General features: G+C 34.6%; 1 protein-coding gene across 7 annotated transcripts in view; it reads right to left on the reverse strand.

The window, feature by feature from the left end:
• Positions 1 to 4,634: 4,634 nt before the first annotated feature.
• Positions 4,635 to 22,446, reverse strand: part of LOC307188493 (tyrosine-protein kinase JAK2) — a 381,641-nt gene continuing 363,829 nt past the window's right edge. For 5 of the 7 annotated variants that reach the window (XM_079925664.1, XM_079925662.1, XM_079925665.1 and 2 more), the window contains 3 exons: positions 14,944 to 15,061; positions 13,294 to 13,407; positions 9,050 to 13,037 (listed from right to left, as the gene is read on the reverse strand). In XM_079925664.1, coding sequence (XP_079781790.1) covers positions 12,930 to 13,037; positions 13,294 to 13,407; positions 14,944 to 15,061 — 340 coding nt within the window. In that variant the 3' untranslated portion in view covers positions 9,050 to 12,929. Of the gene's footprint in view, positions 5,804 to 9,049; positions 13,038 to 13,293; positions 13,408 to 14,943; positions 15,062 to 22,446 lie in introns of those variants that run through there. The other 2 variants (XR_013828956.1, XM_079925663.1) reach the window with 2 other exon arrangements.

Below are 22,446 nucleotides of genomic sequence, written 5' to 3' on the forward strand. Positions count from 1 at the left end.
ACTGAATCAGAAACTCTGGGTATAGGGCTCAGTGGTCTGCGTTTTTATAGGCCTTCTGGGTCATTCTGAAGTAGGTTAAAGGTTGAGAACCACTGGTAATAGAGTCACTATATGAATATTGTAGAAATTCTGCTATTTATGTGCTTTCGTATCTCAACTCAATATAGATGTTATAACACTTAAGTTTTTGATGTGTTTTTCCACTTTATGTCCACATGTGAAAATTTTTTAATGCTACATATTAATGCTACATATAAAGTTTATACATAGAATCAAAAGTGGAATTCCTACTTTTCTGCCATTAATTAGGGGGTAAGTATCATTTGAAATCTTTTTCTAGTTTCTTTCCCAAATATGTACTGTAATGTTCTTTTTAGTTAAATTTTTAAATTCCTATTTGGCTCTGTTATTTCTTAGGACAAAGGTTCTTTTCCACATATCTATATAATATACACTTACAATGCATTAATATGTTTGAATTTTTTTGCGTATATTGAATCCTTGCATTCCTGGGATAAACCCCACTTGATCATGGTGTATGATCCTTTTTATGCGCTGTTGGATTCTGTTTGCCAGATTTTGTTGAGGATTTTTGCATCTATGTTCATCAGTGATATTGGCCTGTAGTTTTCTTCCTTTGTGACATCTTTGTCTGGTCTTGGTATACGGGTGATGGTGGCCTCATCGAATGAGTTTGGGAGTGTTCCTGCCTCTGCTATATTTTGGAAGAGTTTGAGAAGGATAGGTGTTAGCTCTTCTCTAAATGTTTGATAGAATTTGCCTGTGAAGCCATCTGGTCCTGGGCTTTTGTTTGTTGGAAGATTTTAAATCACAGTCTCAATTTCAGTGCTTGTGATTGCTCTGTTTATATTTTCTATTTCTTCCCGGTTCAGTCTTGGAAGGTTGTGCTTTTCTAGGAATTTGTCCATTTCTTCCAGGTTGTCCATTTTATTGGCATATAGTTGCTTGTAGTAGTCTCTTATGATCCCTTGTGTTTCTGTGATGTCTACTCTAACTTCTCCTTTTTCATTTCTAGTTTTATTGTTTTGAGCCCTCTCCCTCTTTTAGTTTATGAGTCTGGCTAAAGGTTTATCAATTTTGTTTATCTTTTCAAAGAATCAGCTTTTAGTTTCATTGATCTTTTCTATTGTTTTCTTAGTCTCTATTTCATTCATTGCTGCTCTGATCCTTATGATTTCCTTCATTATACGAAACTTGGGTTTTTTTGTTCTTCCTTCTGTAGTTGCTTTAGGTATAAGTTTAGGTCATTTATTTCAGATTTTTCTTGTTTCCTAAGGTGAGACTGTATTGCTATAAACTTCATCTTAGAACTGCTTTTGCTGCATCCCATAGGTTTTGGATCATCGTGCTTTTGTTTTAATTTGTCTCTAGGTACTTCTCAATTTCCTCTTTCTTTAGTGATTCATTGACTGTTTAGTAGCATATTTTTTAGCCTTCATGTGTTTGTGTTTTCTTACAATTTTTTTCTTGTAGTTGACTTCTAATCTCATGGTGTTGTGGCCGGAAAAGATGCTTGATGTGATTCAACTTTCTTAAATTTATCAAGGCTCACTTTGTTGGCCAGCATGTGATCAATCCTGCAGACTGTTCCATGTACATTTGAGATGTGTATTCTGCTGCTTTTGGATGGGATGCTCTATAAATATCAGTTAAGTCCATCTGGTCTAATGTGTCATCTAAGGCCTGTTTTTCCTTATTGATTTGTCTGTATGATCTGTCCATTGATATAAGCGGAGTGTTAAAAGTCCCCCACTATTATTGTGTTACTATTGATTTCTCCCCTTATGGCTGTTAGTATTTACCTCGTATGTTGAGATGTTCCTATGTTGGGTGCATATATATTTACAATTGTTATATCTTCTTTTTGGATTGATCTGTTGATCATTATGTAGTGTCCTTCTTTGTCTCTTGTAACAGTCTTATTTCTTTAACAGTCTTATAGTCTTTATTTTAAAGTCTATTTTGTCTGATATGAGTATTGCTACTCCAGCTTTCTTTTGATTTCCATTTGCATGGAATACATTTTTCCATCCCTTCACTTTCAGTCTGTATGTGTCCCTGGATCTGAAGTGGGTCTTCAGATCCAGATCTTGTAGACAGCAGACATATGGGTGTTGTTTTTGTATCCATTCAGCCAGTGTCTTTTGGTTGGAGCATTTAATCCATTTACATTTAAGGTAATTATCAATATGTATGTTCTTATTGCCATTTTGTTGTTTTGGATTTGTTTTTGTAGGCTTTTTTTTCCCTTCCTCTTTTGTTCTCTTGTGATTTTTTTTTCCCCTTGTGATTTGATGACTATCTTTAGTGTGGGTTTGGATTCCATTTTCTTTTTTGTGTATATCTTGTAGATTTTCAGTTTTCAGTTAACCTGAGGTTTTGATATAGCAGTCTATACATAAGCAAGATTAAGTTGCTGGTCTTTTAATTTCAAATGCATTTCCAATATCTTGCATTTGTGCTCTCCTCTTCTCACGATTGCTCATTTTGTTATATTTGTGTGCAGATGATTTCCTACCTTTACTGTATGTTTGCCTTTACTGGTGAGGTTTCCCATTCGTAAGTTTCTTGTTTCTAGTTGTGGCCTTTTCTTTTCCCCCTAGAGAAGTTCCTTTAGCATTTGTTGCAAAGCTGGTCTGGTGGTGATAAATTCTCTTAGCTTTTGTCTGTAAACCTTTTGATTTCCTTAGAATCTGAATGAAACCCTTGCTGGGTAGAGTATGCTTGGTTATAGGTTCTTCCCTTTCATCACTTTAAATATATTGTGCCACTCCCTTCTGGCCTGCAGAGTTTCTGCTGAGAAATCAGCTGATAAACTATGGGAGTTCCCTTGTCTGTTATTTGTTGCTTTTCCCTTGTTGCTTTTATTTATTTATTTATTGTCTATAATTTTTGTCAATTTGATTACTCTCGGTGTGTTCCTCCTTGCATTAATCCTGTATGGGACTCTCTGTGCTTCCTGAATTTGGGTGACTGTTTCCTTTCCCATGTTAGGGAAGTTTTCAGCTATTATCTCTTCAAATATTTTCTCAGGTCGTCTCTCTCTTTTCTCCTTCTGGGACCCCTATAATACGAATGTTGGTGCATTTAATGTTATCCCAGAGGTCTCTTAGACCATCCTCATTTCTTTTCATTCTTTTTACTGTATTCTGTTCCATGCAGTGATTTCCACCATTATGTCTTCCATCTCACTTATGCATTCTTCTGCCTCAGTTAGTCTGCTGATTCCTTCTAGTATATTTTTCATTTTATTGTTCATCTCTTTTTGTCCTTTATATTTTCTCTTTGTTAAAAACTTCTTGTAACTTCTTGCTCTGTGCATCCATTCTTTTTCGTGTTCTTGGATCATCTTTACGATCATTATTCTAAGTTCTTTTGAGTGTACTGCCTATCTCCATGTTACTTAGTTGTTGCTTTGGGGTTTTATCTTGTTCCTTCATCTGGAACATATTCCTCTGCTGTCTCATTGTCTAAATTTATATTTGTATTCTTATGTATATGGAAGGTTAGTTATGTTTCCCAACCTTGAATAAGTGGCCCTCTGTAGGGGATGTCCCATGTGTCCTAGCAGTTGACTCTACTCTTGTTGCCCAAGGGCCAGGGACCACCTGGTCCCAGGGTAGGTTCTGACCTGTGTTTGCAGACTCAGTTCCACAGGCTGCAGGATTTCAGTTTTCTTGCTTCTGCTGTCTGCCACGTGGCAGGTGTCTGGTTTAGAAGCTTGTGCAGGCTTCCTTGTGGGACGGGCCGATGCCTGCCCACTGGTGGATAGAGCTGGGTCTTGGCCCTCTGCTGGGCTGGGCCGTATCAGGGGCCATGTCTTGAGGTGGCCATGTCTGAGGTGGGCTCAGAAAGTTTTTAGGCAGACTGTCTGCTAATGGGTGGGGCTGTGCTCCTGCCCTGTTGGTTGGTTGGCCTGATGCATCCCAGCACTAGAGCCTACAGGCTGTTGAGTGATGCCAGGTCTTGGTGCTATAGACCCAAGCAAAATATCTGCCTCCAGCAAGAGTTCCAGTAGATGAACTCTCCCCAAATATTTCCACCACCAGCTTTTATGACCCCAGAGAGAGCCACAGACACCCCCTGCCTCCCCAGGAGACCATCCAATACCAGCAAGTATGTCTGGCCCAGGCTCCTATGAAGTCACTGCTTTTGCCCTGGGTGCAGGTACCCTGGGTCCTGGTACCCTGGGTCCCAGAGACCTTCTGTGCGCTGTCCTGGCATCTGCTACACCTACTTCTTCCTGTTTAGCTCAGTCATGTTGTACCTCCCAAACCTTTTTTTTTTTTAAGTTTATTTACTTTCAACTTTCTCTTGTCATCTAGCAAAAGGTATTATTATCCCTTACATTGCTCCTTCTACAAAGATTTACTTTTCTACATTTTATCAAATTGTTGTGCACTTAAATCTTTTTTGGAGGATAGGATGTGAGAGTACATGTAAAAATATATTCAAATAATTTTCACTGGGAACTGAAATGACTGATTCTGTCATCTTGCCACCTGGGAAATACAATCACGGATCACTGCAGAAAGCTTATCTAGTTTATTGCTGCTTTATATGCATGCTGCCAAAGCTGTGAAAGGCAGCATAGTGAAGTGGTTATGAACTCTGGCATTGGACTCAGACTGCCTAAATTCAAATTCCAACATCCCTTCTTTCTAAACGTGGGACTTGGAAATTTGTATCTTGCTAAATTTCAATGTCTACATGCTTAAAATGAGAAAAATAATAGTACCTACCTCAGAGTTGTGAGGATAAAATGAGGTAATCTATGTAGGAGGATACTACCCCAACCCTAAGTACAATCTACAGATTTAATGCAATCCCTATCAAAATCTCAATGATTTTTTTTGCAGAAATAGAAAAGCCCATCCTAAAATTCATATGCAATCTCAAGGGACACCAAATAGCCAAAACAATTTTTAAAAAGAACAACAAAATTGGAGGTCTCACACTTCCTGATTTCAAAACTTAATACAAAAGCTACAGTAATCAAAACAGTGTGGTACTGGCATAAAGACAAACATAAAGACTAATGGCATAAAACAGGAAGCTCAGAAATAATCACTAATATATATAGTCAAACAGTTTTCAACAAGGGTACCCCCAAGATCATTCAATGGGAGAAAGACACTCTTTTCAAGAAGCGGCGTTGGGAAAACTATAAATCTACATGCAAAAAAATGGACCCTTACCTTTCAACATACAGAAAAATTAACCCAAAATGGGTCAAAGACCTAAACGTCAAGAGTTAAAGACATAAAACACTTTTGAAGCTTTTTCCCAATGTTTTCTTCTAACAATGGATTTGGCAATGATTTCTTGAATATGACAGCAAAAGTAAAAGTAGATAAGTTGGAATTATCAAAATTAAAAACTTTGGTGCATAAGAGGATACAATCAACAGAATAAAATGGCAACCCACAGAATGGGAAAAATATTTGCAAATTATATATATGATAAGGGGTTAATATCCAGAATATAGAAAGAACTTCTATAGCTTAACAAAAAAAGAACCCAATTTTAAAATGGGCAAATGATTTAAACATTTCTCCAAAGATTAAAAAAATGGCCAATAAAATTGCATATTAAAAGATGCTTGGGCTTCCCAAGCGCAGAAGTTGAGGGTCCGCCTGCCGATGCAGGGGACACAGGTTCATGCCCCGGTCCGGGAAGATCCCACGTGCCGCAGAGCAGCTGGGCCCGTGAGCCATGGCCGCTGAGCCTGCGCATCTGGAGCCTGTGCTCCGCAACGGGAGAGGCCACGACAGTGAGAGGCCTGTGTACCGCAAAAAAAAAAAGAAAAAAAAAAAGATGCTTAACACCATTAATCATTAGTGAAATGTAAATGAAAACCACAATGCTAAACAACGTCACATCCATTAAGATGGATACAATAAAAGAGAAGAAATAAAAGCTGCAGCATTTTTCAAAGATGAATGCCTTGACTGGGTAATTTCATAGCACAGATATGATCTTCATTTGGTATTGTTAGTTTCTTTACTATTTCTGCGGAAATTTTCCTTTGACTTTAATATACAGTAATATGCCATGGTTTTAGTATCTTTCTTATCACCTCTTATGATCAAGAAGAAAAACTGCTAATACACTGCATATCAGTAAAATACCCTAAGTTTTTTGAGAAGATTATTGTATCTTATTTATTGTGAAATGTAAAAACAAGACAACAGAATGGTACTCAGGGGTGTATCTCCACTGAAGAAGACTTAATTTTTGTATCTGTTAAGGAAAGTCCTTAAATTCTAGAGATATTAAAATTGGATGACTTTAAAAAGATTACATATTAACTGATTTTTTTCTTTTTTAGTTTAGATACACTATTTAGAATATTTGCTTAAAGATCTAATACTCTCAGGGCTTCCCTAGTGGCACAGTGTTTAAGAATCCACCTGTCGGGCTTCCCTGGTGGCGCAGTGGTTGGGAGTCCACCTGCCGATGCAGGGGATATGGGTTCGTGCCCCGGTCTGGGAGGATCCCGCATGCCGCAGAGCGGCTGGGCCCGTGAGCTGTGGCCGCTGGGCCTGCGCGTCCAGGGCCTGTGCTCCGCGGCGGGAGAGGCTGCAGCAGTGAGAGGCCCACGTACAGCAAAAAAAAAAAAAAAAAAAAAAAGAATCCACCTGTCAAAGCAGGGGACACAGTTTCGAGCCCTGGTCCAGGAAGATCCCACATGTCCTGGAGCAACTAAGCCTGTATGCCACAACTACTGAGCCTGTGCTCTAGAGCCCATGAGCCACAACTACTGAGCCTGCGTGCTACAACTACTGAAGCCCGCACACCTAGAGCCCGTGCTCCAAAACGCAATGAGAAGCCTGCGCACTGCAAAGAGTAGCCCCTACTCGCTGCAACTAGAGAAAGCCCGTGTGCAGCAATGAAAACCCAACACAGCCAAAAAATAAAATAAAATAAATAAAAAACAAAAAGATATAATACTCTCAGTGTCCTCACACTGACATATCTTCCCTCTCTTACTGAAGTCACTTCTGAGGTAGTGCTGGTTTGGCCCATGTCCACATGAGTACACTTCAGAGCAGTGTTTCTCTACTTTTTTGGCATTATCCCCCATCCTTGGAAGGAGGTTTTTAGACATTTTCTCCTCATCTCTTTCACCATGAAATTTTCATATCATTGCATACCTGTTTATGTACTGTATGTATGTCTGTGCTTTATACATAAAAAGAACAAGGTTTTTCATCAGTACTCACCCCGAGAGTTGATATCACCTCTGCTGAAAAAGCATGCTCTAAAGAGAAGTAACACATGAAACTCCAACTCTCATATTAGGCCCAGGCCCAAGATATCCTTTCTATGGATCCTTTATATTTGAGATCATTTGGGGCCACACCAAACTAGATTCCCTGAAAACACCAGGATTAGGGCTCATATCCTCAAAGCTGCAGCAGAACTGAAAGTTTAAATCTCTTGGTTTTCTCTGAATATTTACTTAACAGGAAATTCTAAGGTGAAATACCTTCAGGATTAACCCTCCCATAAGATTACCCAGGATTCCTTTGTCTATATCCACAACTGCACTATCTACTCTTCTTTATTCTGAATATGTGAATGGGATTTAGGATTTTATCAAGAGGTGATGGCTTCATTACTACAACCATTAACATGAATTATCTGATGCAACTTGAAAGTCGTAGGGAGCTTGCATTTGTCAGCATTGGTAAGTGAGTGCATATATAGGAAGGTCTGAAGTGGTATACAATGTGGATATGGTCATTTTTTTTTTTTTTTTAAGTTTAGAAAAGAAAAATGACTCTACTAAGAATCTGACCCTTAAGTGGCCAAGTTGGAGCAACTATAAGAAAATGACCTAGAGAATTACTAGACCCATAGTAGTTGGCATTTGACTGAGCTATCCATACTCTAACCTTCTACATTTATCATAGTAATCCTAAAATAAGAGAAATTCAAGATGTTAGAACAAAATTCCCATTAAGTGTGAGTTTAATCTGAGATCTGACAGAAATTTAGAAATTCCCTTTTCCCATCACCACACTCATTATTCCTTAGGTCTCAGATTTCCAAATCATTTTTAGGAAAAAGATTATCCTCTATTTCTCTAAAATTTCTCTAAATTTTTGGAAATTTCTTCCTCTGTAATAGTAGCTTTGGAAGTAAACTGGGCCACCTTAAAGAATTATAATGGTATACTCGAGTTTTAGAATTCAACTTCAACATTTCTCAAAGTCCTTCAATAAAAAGGTAAGACTTTGTTTCAATTTTTTTTTCTTTGTCACCAATACCTTTACTCTATTATCAAGAATTCCTATTCAGTAAGCTGCATGATAATGTTACAAAACTAGTAACAGGAAGGAAAAGAAGTGGTACCATGGGATTCACGCTATCCTCAAATTACTGATAGAAACAAGGATTTAAAACACTTTTTAAAAGAAAGAAAGAAGAAAAACAATATTCTGGCAGAATTTGTGGGAAACAGTGACTTGTTTTTAAAATGCTTTGTAAACAGTAGACAATAAGTGCTATCATTTGACACAAACTACTTCAAATTTGTCATTTAGATCTGCGCTACCTGCAGCTTGCACTCAAGGGCTTAGGCTACCTTGGTTATGCAGATTAAAAGTATTTTAATCAGTACTGTTGGAGAATTCAGTTATTTGCTCTTAAGAATCAAGGTGAAATCTTTGATTCTACAAACAACTTTCTTTTCATTCCTCTCCAACCAAAATTAATCCAACATCCTAAATGTTACTAAGGACATAAAATAAATTTTGTTCTTATATACTTAAAATTTGGGATAGTTATAAAGGTTCATTACAGCAACCTTCAACAAAACTATTATTGCAGAAGAAGAAAGTATCATATGTGTATTTCAAGTTGTTGAAGTTGAAAGAAATTTCAAGTAGATATTTTCATAATTGAGTGTAGGTTTATCTTTCTCATTTTATTTCCATTTTCTTTAGTATCTATGACTTTCTTAATCTCTAACGTTTTTAGTTTCAGTAAATAAATTGCAACTCACAAGCTTATACTCCATGCTACTAGAAAATTCACGCTCTGAGATTCACATATATTCCAAGCATTTGAAACACCCTAAACTTTTTCATTAAAAATACTTAATTATCTTTTTTGCGTGTGAAAAGCACCTAAACATTTTTAACTATGATCTTGAAAGGATAATTGATGAACAAACCTTTCTATTGCATACTTTCATTTGTGTTTTTAGTGTACTTGTTCTGCTTATCATCTGCAACTGGTAAGTTGCCTTTCCAGCTGCCTGCTGTCTCTATAAAATCCTGCTATATGCCTTTTCCTTACCACCTTGTTTTGTTTATTAATGCTATTTACCTGTTGTCAGACTTAAAAGCTATGCTACTGTCTGTTCACACTGCTCAAAGTTGACTTGCTTGACCCCAATAAATAGCATCTATAGGAGTGCTTCCTAGTACAGGTATTAAAAACATAACACATATTCACAAAAACTAAGAATATGGATAACTGGAACAGAGACTCCTAGAAGCTCTTTTAATGATCTCATGTTGTAAATCTGTTCCAGTTCAAAATAAGATGTTAAGCAATTTGCTATGCAAAGAAAGGCCTTATAATAGAAAATGATAATTAAAAACTTTTAAAGATATATTAATAACAATTGGTGTTTCAGTTGGAGATAAGGATTTTCCTTATAAATTTTATAAGACTGGAAAAGAACAATATTTAGGGCCTGCACTAAGCAATGCCATCTAGCATAAGCACAGTAGAAGTTAATTTCTTAACCTATGAAGAACATACTGTAATAAAGTAAAACAAAATTGGTAATTTTAATATTTAGGTATATAATGTGATGTGCATATCATATGCATGTGACTAATGTGAAAGTTTAAAAATTCTCTCACTGTCATTCTGAAATCTCTCTAATGTTACTGTCAGTATCATAAAACAGTTAGCAGCTAGTTATCTTGAAATTAAGTACAACCAACCCAAATCAGGGTGTCAATATAAAGTATTTTCTGATATTTATACTTTTTTTTTTCTTAAATAAAATGAAGATTATCTCATATAACCTAGTCTTTTGTTTGGATAGTTCTGCTGACTTACTGTTATTATTTATTCTAATATAGGAGATTAAAGATCTTTAGTAAGTTGTACTAGAAAATTAGAGAAACTTTCATTAGAAATAATTTACATACCAGACCTAGGGTGGATATAGCAGTGTTCATAAGCAGCACAAAGTAGTTGATAGCACTCTTAGGAAGCATTTCTTTTAAACTGAAAGGTAAGTTTACTTTCTAAAAGTCTTTCTCTGCATATCCCTAAATCAATGTGTGTACCTGCAGTTCCTTGGTTAGGTGACAATACAAAAGAAAATAACTTCTGAATATTTATTACATGAGTATTTCAGTTTTGTGGGAACATGCTAAAGGCACAATGAAGAAAATAATACAGTCTCAATCTGACCACATCATGCCACCCCAAAAAGAATGGCTCCCCAGGTATAGAACTATAGGTATTTTCTAAAGTCTACTCTATAGCAAAACTCTTTAAATAAAATTTAAATATCAGGAGTTATGGTTTTGATAAAAATTTCACTTGACTTTAAAGCAGAAGTCTTGGGTTGTAAGAAAGCACTCTTCCATAGCAAATTATAGTGCTACTGGCAGCATACATAAATAACATGAAAAAGTGACTATTTCCCAAAGCAGGTAGTCATGGATATAGGGAATTATTTATATAAAGACTGTGTAACTTAAAATACTGGAATATTTACAGAATTGCAGAATTTTAAGAAAATCTTTACGCTCATTTCTGAAGAGTATTACTTTGAAGAAACATTTTGGCATTAACTGGTACAATACTGACTTACCTGTGTCTTGTGCAGAACCCACTAAACAGCTGCATGGTTAATTTCCTTTTATGTATGGTCAGAATCAAAATTTAAAACATCACAAACCCTCAATAAATAATAATTCTCTTGAAAACTTAGAATTTTACAATAAGGCTGTCATCCCATTCTAAAAACTTAAGATGTTTATGTGGGATTTTTCTCCTAAAACTAAAAATGGAAACATTAAAAGAAAAACTTTTAAAAAAGAAACCTAGTTACCATCCTTGTTTTTATAAACAAAATGTTATCAACCTTTAAGAATCTACTTTTAGGTACTTAAGTTTTAGTACAAAAATCTGCAATCAAACATATTATATGATATGCTACTTTGGACATGAAAAGTAGCAGAACAGAAGATCTCTTAAATGCATTACATACAGAGATCCTGGAGGAGTCTTTACAAATTAAACAAAAATTATATTCAACTTTCATCAAAATATAATGTTTACTAGAAATCTTTTAAAATCTAATATATTATTTTAGATGATTTGTGCATTTGGTGTAACTACTATTTGGTAAAATGCTTTAAAGATAGCATAAAAAGCATTTCTTCCCTTTCCTTCCAACAAAAAACTCAAACTTTATATGTGAGGCATTTTTTTCTTATATAATATTCGTTTTAAAACCAGCTCCAAAAAATAGAAAGATAATCAAAAGTCTTAAGTTCAAGTTAAAAGAAAAAAAGCATATAGCATTGAAAATAAAGAAACTATTTTCTTTTTAACCAAAATGCCAAGTATTTTAAACTTTGTATAAATAACACACAGACAAAAAACCCCACCAAATTTTAGGTATGGTGTCTAAAATGGAGTAGCACTAAAACAAACGACAACAGTAACAAACGACCCTGTATACTCAGTTGAAAAATGCTGATTTTTCTTCAAGACATTATGAATTTTCTACTGGCATTCTTGAATAAAATTAACAAGCATACTTTCTTTCTTTTTTACCAATTTACTCTCATTTCCCCCTTGTAAGAATCTAACAAAAGAAAATCTCTTTTATAGCGGCAATAGATTTCTGAAATCCCTAAAATATAAATTCTTTAGAAAAAATTCCTAACCCACTGTGCATCTTAATAGGCATATATATATGAAAAACAATCTATTTTATGGCTTACACTTAAATTTAATCCATGACTATAGGTCCCAGGGATTGAAGAGTCTTATTGGCAGCCAGTAGCTCAAGGGATGACAATATTCCTGGCATTCGTCATCTCAAAATTTTAAAAGAAAACTGTTCACTGTAGTCTTAGAAAAGCCTGGACACAGTTCTATTTAAAAAACATACTCGCCACAAACAGATACAAGGGAGAGAAATAAGAAAATAGATTGTGTTATATCTTTGTAAACTTGTTCCATCTCAAAATGTATTCTTTAGAGTCAGGGAAATTCCCTATACAAATAAAACTAAACATTTGTTCCCTTTGCTTTGAAAAATATTTACAGTACATAGAACAACAAGCTAAAAGTATACACCTGCTTATATTGCTGGCCAGTGATACAGATGAACAAGGACACAAAGGTGCTTATTCAATTATCTGAGCATCTTAATTTGTACAGTGAAGTTATTACAGATCAACTATGGAAAAATTAGAAAACATTATTTATGAATACCAGCTCTTGTGTAAAACATCACACAAGATGCCAAGGTATTATACATTCACTGTGGTAAAAACTGTACATACGTATTCTGTGCATATTAAACATTTACAATTTTTTCATCTCTCATAATTCTGAGTTGAAAAAAGTCTGTTTCTTCTTTTGCCAAAGGTGATATTAACTGACTGATTAGGTTCACGAAACTTTTTACAAAACTCTTTGCTAAGGACTTTTCATCAGTGTCTTTGGCTGGTGTCCTCATGAAGAAAAACTCACTAAACTTTTGAAAGCTCTGAGCAGATACTTCCACACCTTTGCTGGCTAAAGTCATGATATACATAATAATGATACATGTAGTAACAGTCCACAGTAATGTGAAATACAACACTTTGTTCTGTAAGTCTATTTTGGTCTCAGAGTGAAGTTCATTTCTTTCATCCAGCCATGCTGTCTCTTATTTGATCAACTTGAAGAGCTAGGTCTCTGAAAGAAGGGCGTTGGTTTACATTATTGTTCCAGCATTCTGTCATGATTACATAAATCTGTAAAAGGGAAAATAAACCAAACTTACAATGAGCACAAAGTGCCATCTTTTAATTGGTGAAGACATAAATTCAGAACTCCCACTTAATTTACCTGTACAGGCATGTGTCATGGATATACCTATATCCACAGTCATGATTATGCTATTTTTCTACACCCTCAGCAAATTAAATTACATAAACTGACCTGAAATCCTTGGGTAAAGAGAGAAAGAAAATGCATGATTACTGTGGATAAAAAAAATTTTTTTGTTACCTCATCTGGGCATCCATCTGGTCTTGGTAATCTTCCATTATTCTTCAGGAGTTCTATCAAATGAAACACAATCATCTGTCCTTGTTTGTCATTGCCAATCATACGCATAAATTCCTGAAACACAAACCCACTTTTCAATGACACATTTTTGGTACATTTAATTTGAATCAGAATTCTTTCTCAACTTCTTCCAGTAAATGGGAAAAATCCTGTATGTTTCCTTACCTTGAAACATTTTAAAAACAGACTATTTTAACTTCAAAAACTTTGTTTTCAGTCACAGTTCAGAAAAGATTGTTAAATGTGGAACGTCTATAATGCCATTTCCATAACTGTAACATACTCAGCACAAATTCCCTGAAAAGGTTCAAAACCAGTGAACTAAAAACACTTACTTTGTTTTAACACAGCATATTACATTTCAGGTGAAATAAAAAGTTGAATGTAAAAGAAGACATAATAAAAAGAAAATACAGAATGAATATTTAAGCATAAATGGAACGGAGAGAAAAAGTTCTATGTTTAAAATTCATAAAATTGAAGTCTGAACCATAAGCTAGAGAAGTATTTACAATGAACACATCGTTTATTTAAACACAGAGAGCTCTTATATACTTGTAAGAAAAATTACCAATATAAAAATGGGCAAAGTACATGAAGATACAATGCACACACGCACAGACTCACCCCAAATACCCAATAAATATGTATTCAATCACACTAATAGCAGAAATGCAAATTAAAATCCAACAGGTACAACTTCTCTCCCATCAATTTGGCAAAACTGTGTAGAAATATAATAGTCAACACTGGCAAATGATAAAACGTATACCCCTATGCACAGCTACTGAGAGTCTAATCTGGTACAGCTTTCAAAGCATTTTGAAATAATGAAAATCCTATGAAAGAGTTCATAACGTTTTACCTATAATTATACTTTTACTCTCTAAGATGACAACCAGAGATGAACATAAATATATATAAGGATGTGCACTATGTTCAATGAAGTGTTACTTAAAAGACTGAAAAATAATTGTCCAGAAATTATATCCTTATGATGAAATGCTACCAAGGAATTAGAAGTCATATTTGCAGTAAATATTTACTAATATAGGAAAATATCCATGCTATAATATGTAATGAAAAAGCAGGATAGCAAACTGTACAGTATGACCTGTTATAAAAGAAATCTTTTTAATAAAATTTCGCTTTTATATATAAAATTAAAAGAAGCCTGTAAGAAAACATTAAAGTGGTTATTAAAGTGGTATTAAAGTGGTTATTTCTGAGTAGTTGAATTAGAGATTATTTTTATTTTCTTTTTTATACTTTCCTATATTAAAATTATACAATGAACAGAAAAAATATTACTTTAAAAGGTTTAACTTTTGCAATAATTCCTGGAATGAATGAGTTTATCGGATTTACTGAAGATAATATTAAGAGAATATACTAAATAGTACTCCAATCCCCACTTTTTAAAACATCAAGTTAATTTAATGAGTAAGTTTGGGATTATTTTGTTGGATGCTGTCTTACAAATAAGCAATAGGAGCTCTAAAATAACCCTAAGCTTACTATATTATTCTTTGGAAAAAGCTTTTCTCATGTTAAAAAAAAACCTTGAGAGTAAATAAAAAGCAAACTGACCGCTGGTGGGCTTTTACTCTTCTCAATATATGTGAAAAGTTCATACAGAACCACTCCAAAGCTCCAAACATCTGAGGCCACAGAAAACTTGCTCTCTGTCAGTGATTCTGGCGCATACCTGTAGTATATTTAAAAGACAGTTACTTGATGTGTCAATTCTTGATTTTATCTGCAAATCACTGGATTAAAAAAAAAAAAAGCTGTAGAGAAAAGGGTTAACACAGCAGGCCTGAGGCTGCCATCTTCAAAAAGGTCTGTTTGCAATGTTGACACTTGACTGGTACCTGGGATCTTAGATTTCCGGAGGGTTTCCACAATTCCCTAAATGATAATAAAAGTGGCTCACTGTACCTAAACCATTTCTGCAAACAAATGAGTCTAGAATCTTGTTAATGTGCCAGGCAGAGAATGTCTACATGGCCAGTCCCAATAAAAACTGTGGGCACTGAGTCTCTAATGAGCTTCCTTAGTAGATGACATTTCACACATGTTGTCACAGTTTATTGCTGGGGGAATTAAGTGTGTCCCATATGACTTTACTCGGAGAGGACACTTAGAAACTTGTGCTTGGTTTCTTCCAGGTGTTCCCCCAGACGCCTTTTCTCTTTGCTGATTTTGTTTTGCATCCTTTTCCTATAATGAGTCATAGCCATGCTTATGGCTGTATGCTGAGTCCTATGAGTCCTCCTAGTGAATCATCAAACCTGAGGGTGGGCTTGGGAACCTCCAAAACACAAAGATAACTAAAATCCAAAACAAAATAATGTTTGGCTCAGTAACATCAGGGTTAACTGCAAAGTACCTTCCAAGAACTGAAAAATAGCTGATCTTTGCAAGTTAAGCTTAAAATGAATCCAGATAAGAATCCTAGAGAAAAAGTGCCTTTTAAGCTGGAGAAGACTTGAAGCTACTAACATATAAAAGAAATAACCTGTTAATCTGAAAGGGGGTGATTTTGAGAGAGAGCACAGAAAATAGAAAGTCATAGGGGAAAATGGTGTCATCCTCTACTCAAGTATCAACACTACCCAACTGAGAATTTTGGCCAATGGATTATGAATATCATGGTACCATTGCTAAATTTATCCTATTATAGAGAATTGCAATGGAGATCTGTTTTAGACTGAGGTTTAAAATATGAATTACATAAAATGAACCTCTCCTTCAAAATCCAACTTCCAGAAATCCTCCTCTGACTACTTAAGGTCATAATGACCTCATGCTACTGAAATTCTAAAGTACTTATAGTCTATACTTATACAATTAACCATGTAATGTTATATTCTTTTTATATTTAGTTTTTTTAAAAAGTTACATATTTATGTTATTTTAAAATAACATAACCTCCTTGAAGGCAGTACTACTCCCTCAACCCTTGAAAAATATTCTCTTGCTGTGGCTTTCATGAAAGCACTCTTTGTAATTTCCCCCTTCATCTCCAAGGCTGTTTTTCTCTTTCCCATTACTTACGTAAGGATAAATACAAAGTTAAAAAAAAAAAGTCCATGTGGAAAAGGAGAGAAAAGACTCTCCTCTTTTCTTAGAGCATTTACTTTAGAAAATTTAAAATTGTGAATTCTCTGTCTCTTTGAAATTTATGTAAAAATCTTTTTAAAAGCTTTTGCTTAAAAGCCTCTTGCCAGGTTTACATACAGGAATGTCTTTCTCAAGAACTTGGGAACTACCTCTTTGGAATGTAATCATTAAGGATTATCATGCCCTTCCCTCACAGTTTCAATGGCAGGGCAGGAGCCTAACTTGGGCAGGTGTATCCTTCAAGTTGCAAAACTATCTCCTATCATAAAGATATGAGAAGTTTATTTTTCTTTTGGATAAAGCCAATTAGCTAACACAGATGGGCACTCCTATTACTAAGTGAATTTAGGATGAACAATGTGTGACAGATGGTGCTGTCAAGTCCTCTTACTTGAGGACTAGTTACTGTTTATCCTGAGAACATGTATGTAAACGGGTTGAATCTGTTTGGCCATTTTATAAAAGGGTGAGATTTCTTTCTGTTTTTGTAATCTCTTAGCAGATTGCTTATGATGCACATTACTTTCTGGATTACTGCTTATTCAGTAATGAAACTGTTTTCTTTCTATTCTGCTTTTGTGGAGAGGTTCATTTCCTGTGTTAACCTTTCCCCGAAGGTTCCATCACCAGATCTCTTCCTCTCTGTAAAAAAATTTCCCTTAGGTAGTATCATTCACTTATATACTACAGTCTCCCAAATTTACAACCACCCTGTCTTTGACCTTTCTTTTGTGTTTCAGACTTATTGAACATTTCCATATTAAAGTTCTGCACAGGCAAAAAGAACTCCATCCCCACCTCTCTGACACTTGCTGATTATTTTATTTTCTCTATGCAATGAATGGTATCACAATCTATCTAACTCCCCAAAATGGAAATCTTAAGAATTATTTTTGACTCATCTTTCACTCCCAAGTCTACTGAGCCACTAAAGTATGTCTTAAAAATGTCTCAAATCAGTCTCCTAACCAATACTGCTATTACAGTCTTAGGTTAGAGCCTTATCTCATGACTAGTACAGAGATCTTCAAACCAGGTGAAGAGTAATAAGCCCAAGGATATACAAAGATTTTCCAAGGGGCTCTACAGCAAGAACCGTATAAGGATTCTCCATGAGTCCAAAACCCTGACTGAACAATTAAAAAAAATACGTTAGCAGAAGCATTTTCCCTGCAGTTCTTCTTAATACCACCCCACAGGACATGCTGTTAGCTAAACAAAGAATACTTTTGAACAATAAACGCAATGTAGATGACAGTGATTCTTTTAAGTGAAACTGTATTTTTTTAAAGATATGATGGCTAAATCCTATGGATAAAAATTATGTGATTTCTTTCAGACTACAGATTTAGTGTTTGTTACTCAACAAGTTAGGTAAAATCTATCAACTCATTCTGAAATATTTATATAAAAATTAGTTAACCTCATTTCATTATATAAAACATATTTTTTTACTTGCTAATATAAAAATAAAACTGTATGTCAACTCTCCATCTGATAAGTTTTTAGCAGTATATAGCTTTCTTTTTTCATTAAATACATAAGAAAATTTTGACCAAGATGAAAATGTTCTTTCTGATTTTTATACAAGCTTATTAGTGATTCCCCAAAGTCAAACATCAGAGTTCAATCTCCCCAAAACATTTACTGAAGGAATAACAGGCCTTTTACCATATTCCTTACTTCATAAATTATAATCTTAACTATATTTTATTCTGTATTATTTAGTAGAAATTAAGTAATGAGAAGTGGTTTATCTTATTTTCATAACTTAATTATGAAATTATTTATATTAGATATATATCATCTTAAGCTTATCCTGACTGCCCTTGTGGTTAATCTTTACAGATATGCAGGGAGAAATACTGGGCCCAAAGTTTTAGGGGCTTTCTTTATGACAAAAAATATAAAATGAGGTGTGAAAGCGAATATTTAAAATTAGAAAAGAAGGAATCTTGAAAGGAAGGCACTCTAGTGGATATGCTTTGTTAGCTTCATTGTAAACATGCCTCTGGCACATGTGTTCTGCAGTTTAAATCTGTTTTTTAAAATAATATTTCATAACATTAATATACTTACTTGAATTGAAAATGAAGTAAGACCTTTTCTGTTGGAAATTAAGTATATTTGTTTATGAGGCCTGGCATTGCCAAATAGATTGTAATGAAGGACACTCTTCATTAAGTGACTCTATCTTTGAGGCAGTGCAAGGGTTTGCCATATTTAAATCACATATTTAAAATGTGATAAAAGATGTTATTAAAAACTACCGTATTTAAACTAACAATATTCTATTTTATGAATGTATCAGTTTAAACAAGATGCCTCTAAATGAGAGTAATATCATAATTTGAACTAATTTTAAAAGATATTTGGTATACTTCCCAGAAACAGAAAATGAATGACTCTAATGATTTGGTAGTAAATCCACTTTTGAAAATCAAGTGGGTTTAATTCTTCGTTTTCAATGAAACTGAAAAAAGAATGGATCTAATGAAATTGCCAGCTAACAAATTTTACTGGTAGATCACTATATACTGTTTTGCTATGTACGTATCAGGAGTCACAGAAATGAGTGACATTGTTATGACAAAACTCCTTTCTTTCTTTCCCATCTCCTTATTTATACAAAAAAGTTTTCTCCATGTTTACAAATACAGAAATAAAATTAGAATTTATGTGGAATCTGGTCCCATTATAGAAGTAAATAATATTTATCTAAGGATATATGGACTAGTTGGAGGGGAAAGAAAAGCTCCATTTATTAAGAAATGTCTCCAATGCAAGAGGGAGAGGATATGGGGATATATGTATACGTATAGCTGATTCACTTTGTTATAAAGCAGAAACTAACACACCATTGTAAAGCAATTATACTCCAATAAAGATGTTAAAAAAATTTTTTTAAAAAGAAATGTCTCCAATAAAAAATTTTAAAGAATTATTCAAATTAGTAATTCATTTATATTGCTTTGGAAATTTCATCCTGGCAGTAACTTCGATGATAACTTAATCTGGAATAAAAAGGTGAATACTTTTTTTGTGGTCATAGGAAATTTTAAAATTAATTTAAATTTATATATTTATTTTGGTTACAACGGAGATAGGTAATCAAAAGATTTTCCAAGTACAAAATATAATACATTATACAAAATTTTGAGATGGGAAGTGGAAATATAATTTTAAGAAGAAAAAGGAATAATGCAAAGTTTCTATCAAGAAGAACATCTGTTCCTATACATTTTTAAGTGGGTGACAATGGGTATCAAATTGCTGTGGTGTCTGGATTTCCTTGTATACATTTAAAAGATTGATGTACCATACTTCAATGTCATTATTTATAATACTTTATAAAATATATTATTTACAACCATCTAAATTTACAAAGGAAAAAATTAGCTATCAATTTAAAAATGTGCCAGAAACAATATAGCTTTTGATAATTCTTTCAATGGGTATATATGCACAAAGGGTTTGAAAATCAATGACCTAGATTCCTGCAAAAGTTGCCTAACTAGTCTTCTCTCTGCTGTTAGCCTCTTCTCAATACAATGTACCCTCTATACCTCTAGTTCTCAAAACTTCTGGTCTGAAGTCCCCTATACTCTTAAAAGTTATTGAAGTGCCCCAAAAGCTTTCATTTATGTGGGTTGTATTTACCAATATTTACCATATTAGATTTCAAAATTAAGGAAATGTAAAAGTATAAACCCAGTAATGTAGCATAAATAACATTTTTATAAAAAAATAACTATTTTCCAAAACAAAAAATTTTGTATTTAGAGTAGTATGTTTTACGTTTTTGTAAGTTTAATGTTGGTTTAATAGAAGACATTTTCTGTGAGTGGTTTTTTTTAAAAAGTTTTTATACAATTTTTAAAGGTTATACTTCATTTACAGTTATTACAAAATACTGGCTATATTCCCCATGTTGAACAATACATCCTTGTAGCCTATCTCAAAGGGCCCTAACTCTCGGGCTGTGGACCACTACCGGTCTGCAGGCTGTTAGGAACCGGGCCACACAGCAGGAGGTGAGCGGCAGGTGAGTGAGTGAAGCTTCATCTGCCGCTCCCCACCATCCCCCATCACTAGCGTTACTGCCTGAACCATCCCCACCATTGCTCCCATTACTGCCTGAACCATCCACTGCCCTTCCCCCACCGTGGAAGAACTGTCTTCCACGAAATCGGTCCCTGGTGCCAAAAAGGTTGGGGACTGCTGGCCTATCTTATACCCAATGGTTTGTACCTCCCATTCCTCCATCCCTATATTGCCCCTCCCTACTGGTAACCACTAGTTTGTTCTCTATATCTGTAAGTATGCTTCTTTTTTTGTTATGTTCACTAGTTTGTTGTATTTTTTAGATTCTACATATAAGTGGTGTCATACAGTATTTGTCTTTCTCTGACTTAGTTCACTCAGCACAATACCCTCTAAGTCCACCCATGTTGCTGCAAATGGCAAAATTTCATTATTTTTTAAGGCTGAGTAGTATTCCATTGTATGTGTAAAATGAGAGTGAAAAAGGGGAATAACATCTTAGTATTATTATAAAAATACTTCTGACCTCACAGACTCCCTAAAGGGTGTACCAGAGGTCCCCAAACTTTGAGAACTGCTGTTCCCCACCAAAAGTAGAGCTATCTTCCTAAAATATGAATCTCACCATTATCCCTGGATAAAGCCTCTAATATCCCACCTGCACACTGTCTAATGAATAATGTCTGAACGCACTAACATGGCACACAGAACGCAGTATTATTCCGTTTGTTCTGTGGTAACACCATTCACTTACAACCCTGCTTATCCTGTTGTTCTTGTCATCCTCCTCATGGAATACCCTTCCTCTTGTCCATCTGGTAAACTATTAATCAATAATTGAAATGTCATCTTTTAGTTGTGGTTTTCTCTGATTAATTTAAACCCTCAGCAGAATTACTGCACTCTAATGTTTTTGCATCATCTTCTTCATTATTGCACTTACATACTGCATTGCAATGACTGGATTACACATTTGATTTTTCCTAAACTAAGAGACCTTAAAAGGCAAAGGATTATGGATAGTGGACCTGTCAGTTGAATTTCCACGCCATATCAAACTTTTCCACTTAGTTCAGCCTTCCTTGTAAGGGACAGTTCTTTTTTTTCTGATGCTGATCCTATCTTCTTATTCCAATTTCCTTGTATGATGTTTGGAACACAGTAGGTGCTTTATAAGTAGGTGCTTAATAAGTATTTATTAAATTGTATTCATTAAGTATGCCAAAATCACTGGAAATCCATATAACTAATCATTATGGATTGCTAGTTAATTCCATTTAACTTCTCTAATTTCTCATTCTGGAAAAACAGAATGAAATTCATGTATCACTGGGGACATGACCAAAATAAGACAATCAAGTTTAGATAAGTCTTATTTTCTAGTTTCACTTAAACCCTAAAAATAATTAGATAATGCTAATGCTCATAATTATCATCAGGATATTCCTTTAAAATGTTTTTAGTATTATAAAAAACTTCAAACATATACAAATTAGAGAACAATGAACAACCATGTACCTGTCACTTAGCTAAATTCATTGCCCACCTTGTTTTATCTACTACTCCCCACCTGCACACAACAGTATTTATATGAAATGAGTTCTGGATATGACAGTATTTCAACCATATTTCATACCATAACTATCCCAGTATGCATCTCTAAAACATAAGAAGTCTTCTTTAAAACACATTCACAATGACATTATAAATCATTCTCCTGTGTAAGGGGTTCAAGATGGCAGCCTAAGAAGACTCTGAGCTCACCTCCTCCCATAGACACATCAAATTTACAGCTACACATGAAGTAATTTTCCTCTGAAAAGTGTATGATAACTAGATGAACAGCACCTCCACAACAAAAGATAAAAGAGACTCATTGAAACAGGCAGGAGAGGCAGAGAGACAGTCCCACCCAGGACCCCA

This window comes from Stenella coeruleoalba (assembly GCF_951394435.1).
Source record: "Stenella coeruleoalba genome assembly, chromosome: 7".
In the NCBI taxonomy this organism is placed as follows: domain Eukaryota; kingdom Metazoa; phylum Chordata; class Mammalia; order Artiodactyla; family Delphinidae; genus Stenella; species Stenella coeruleoalba.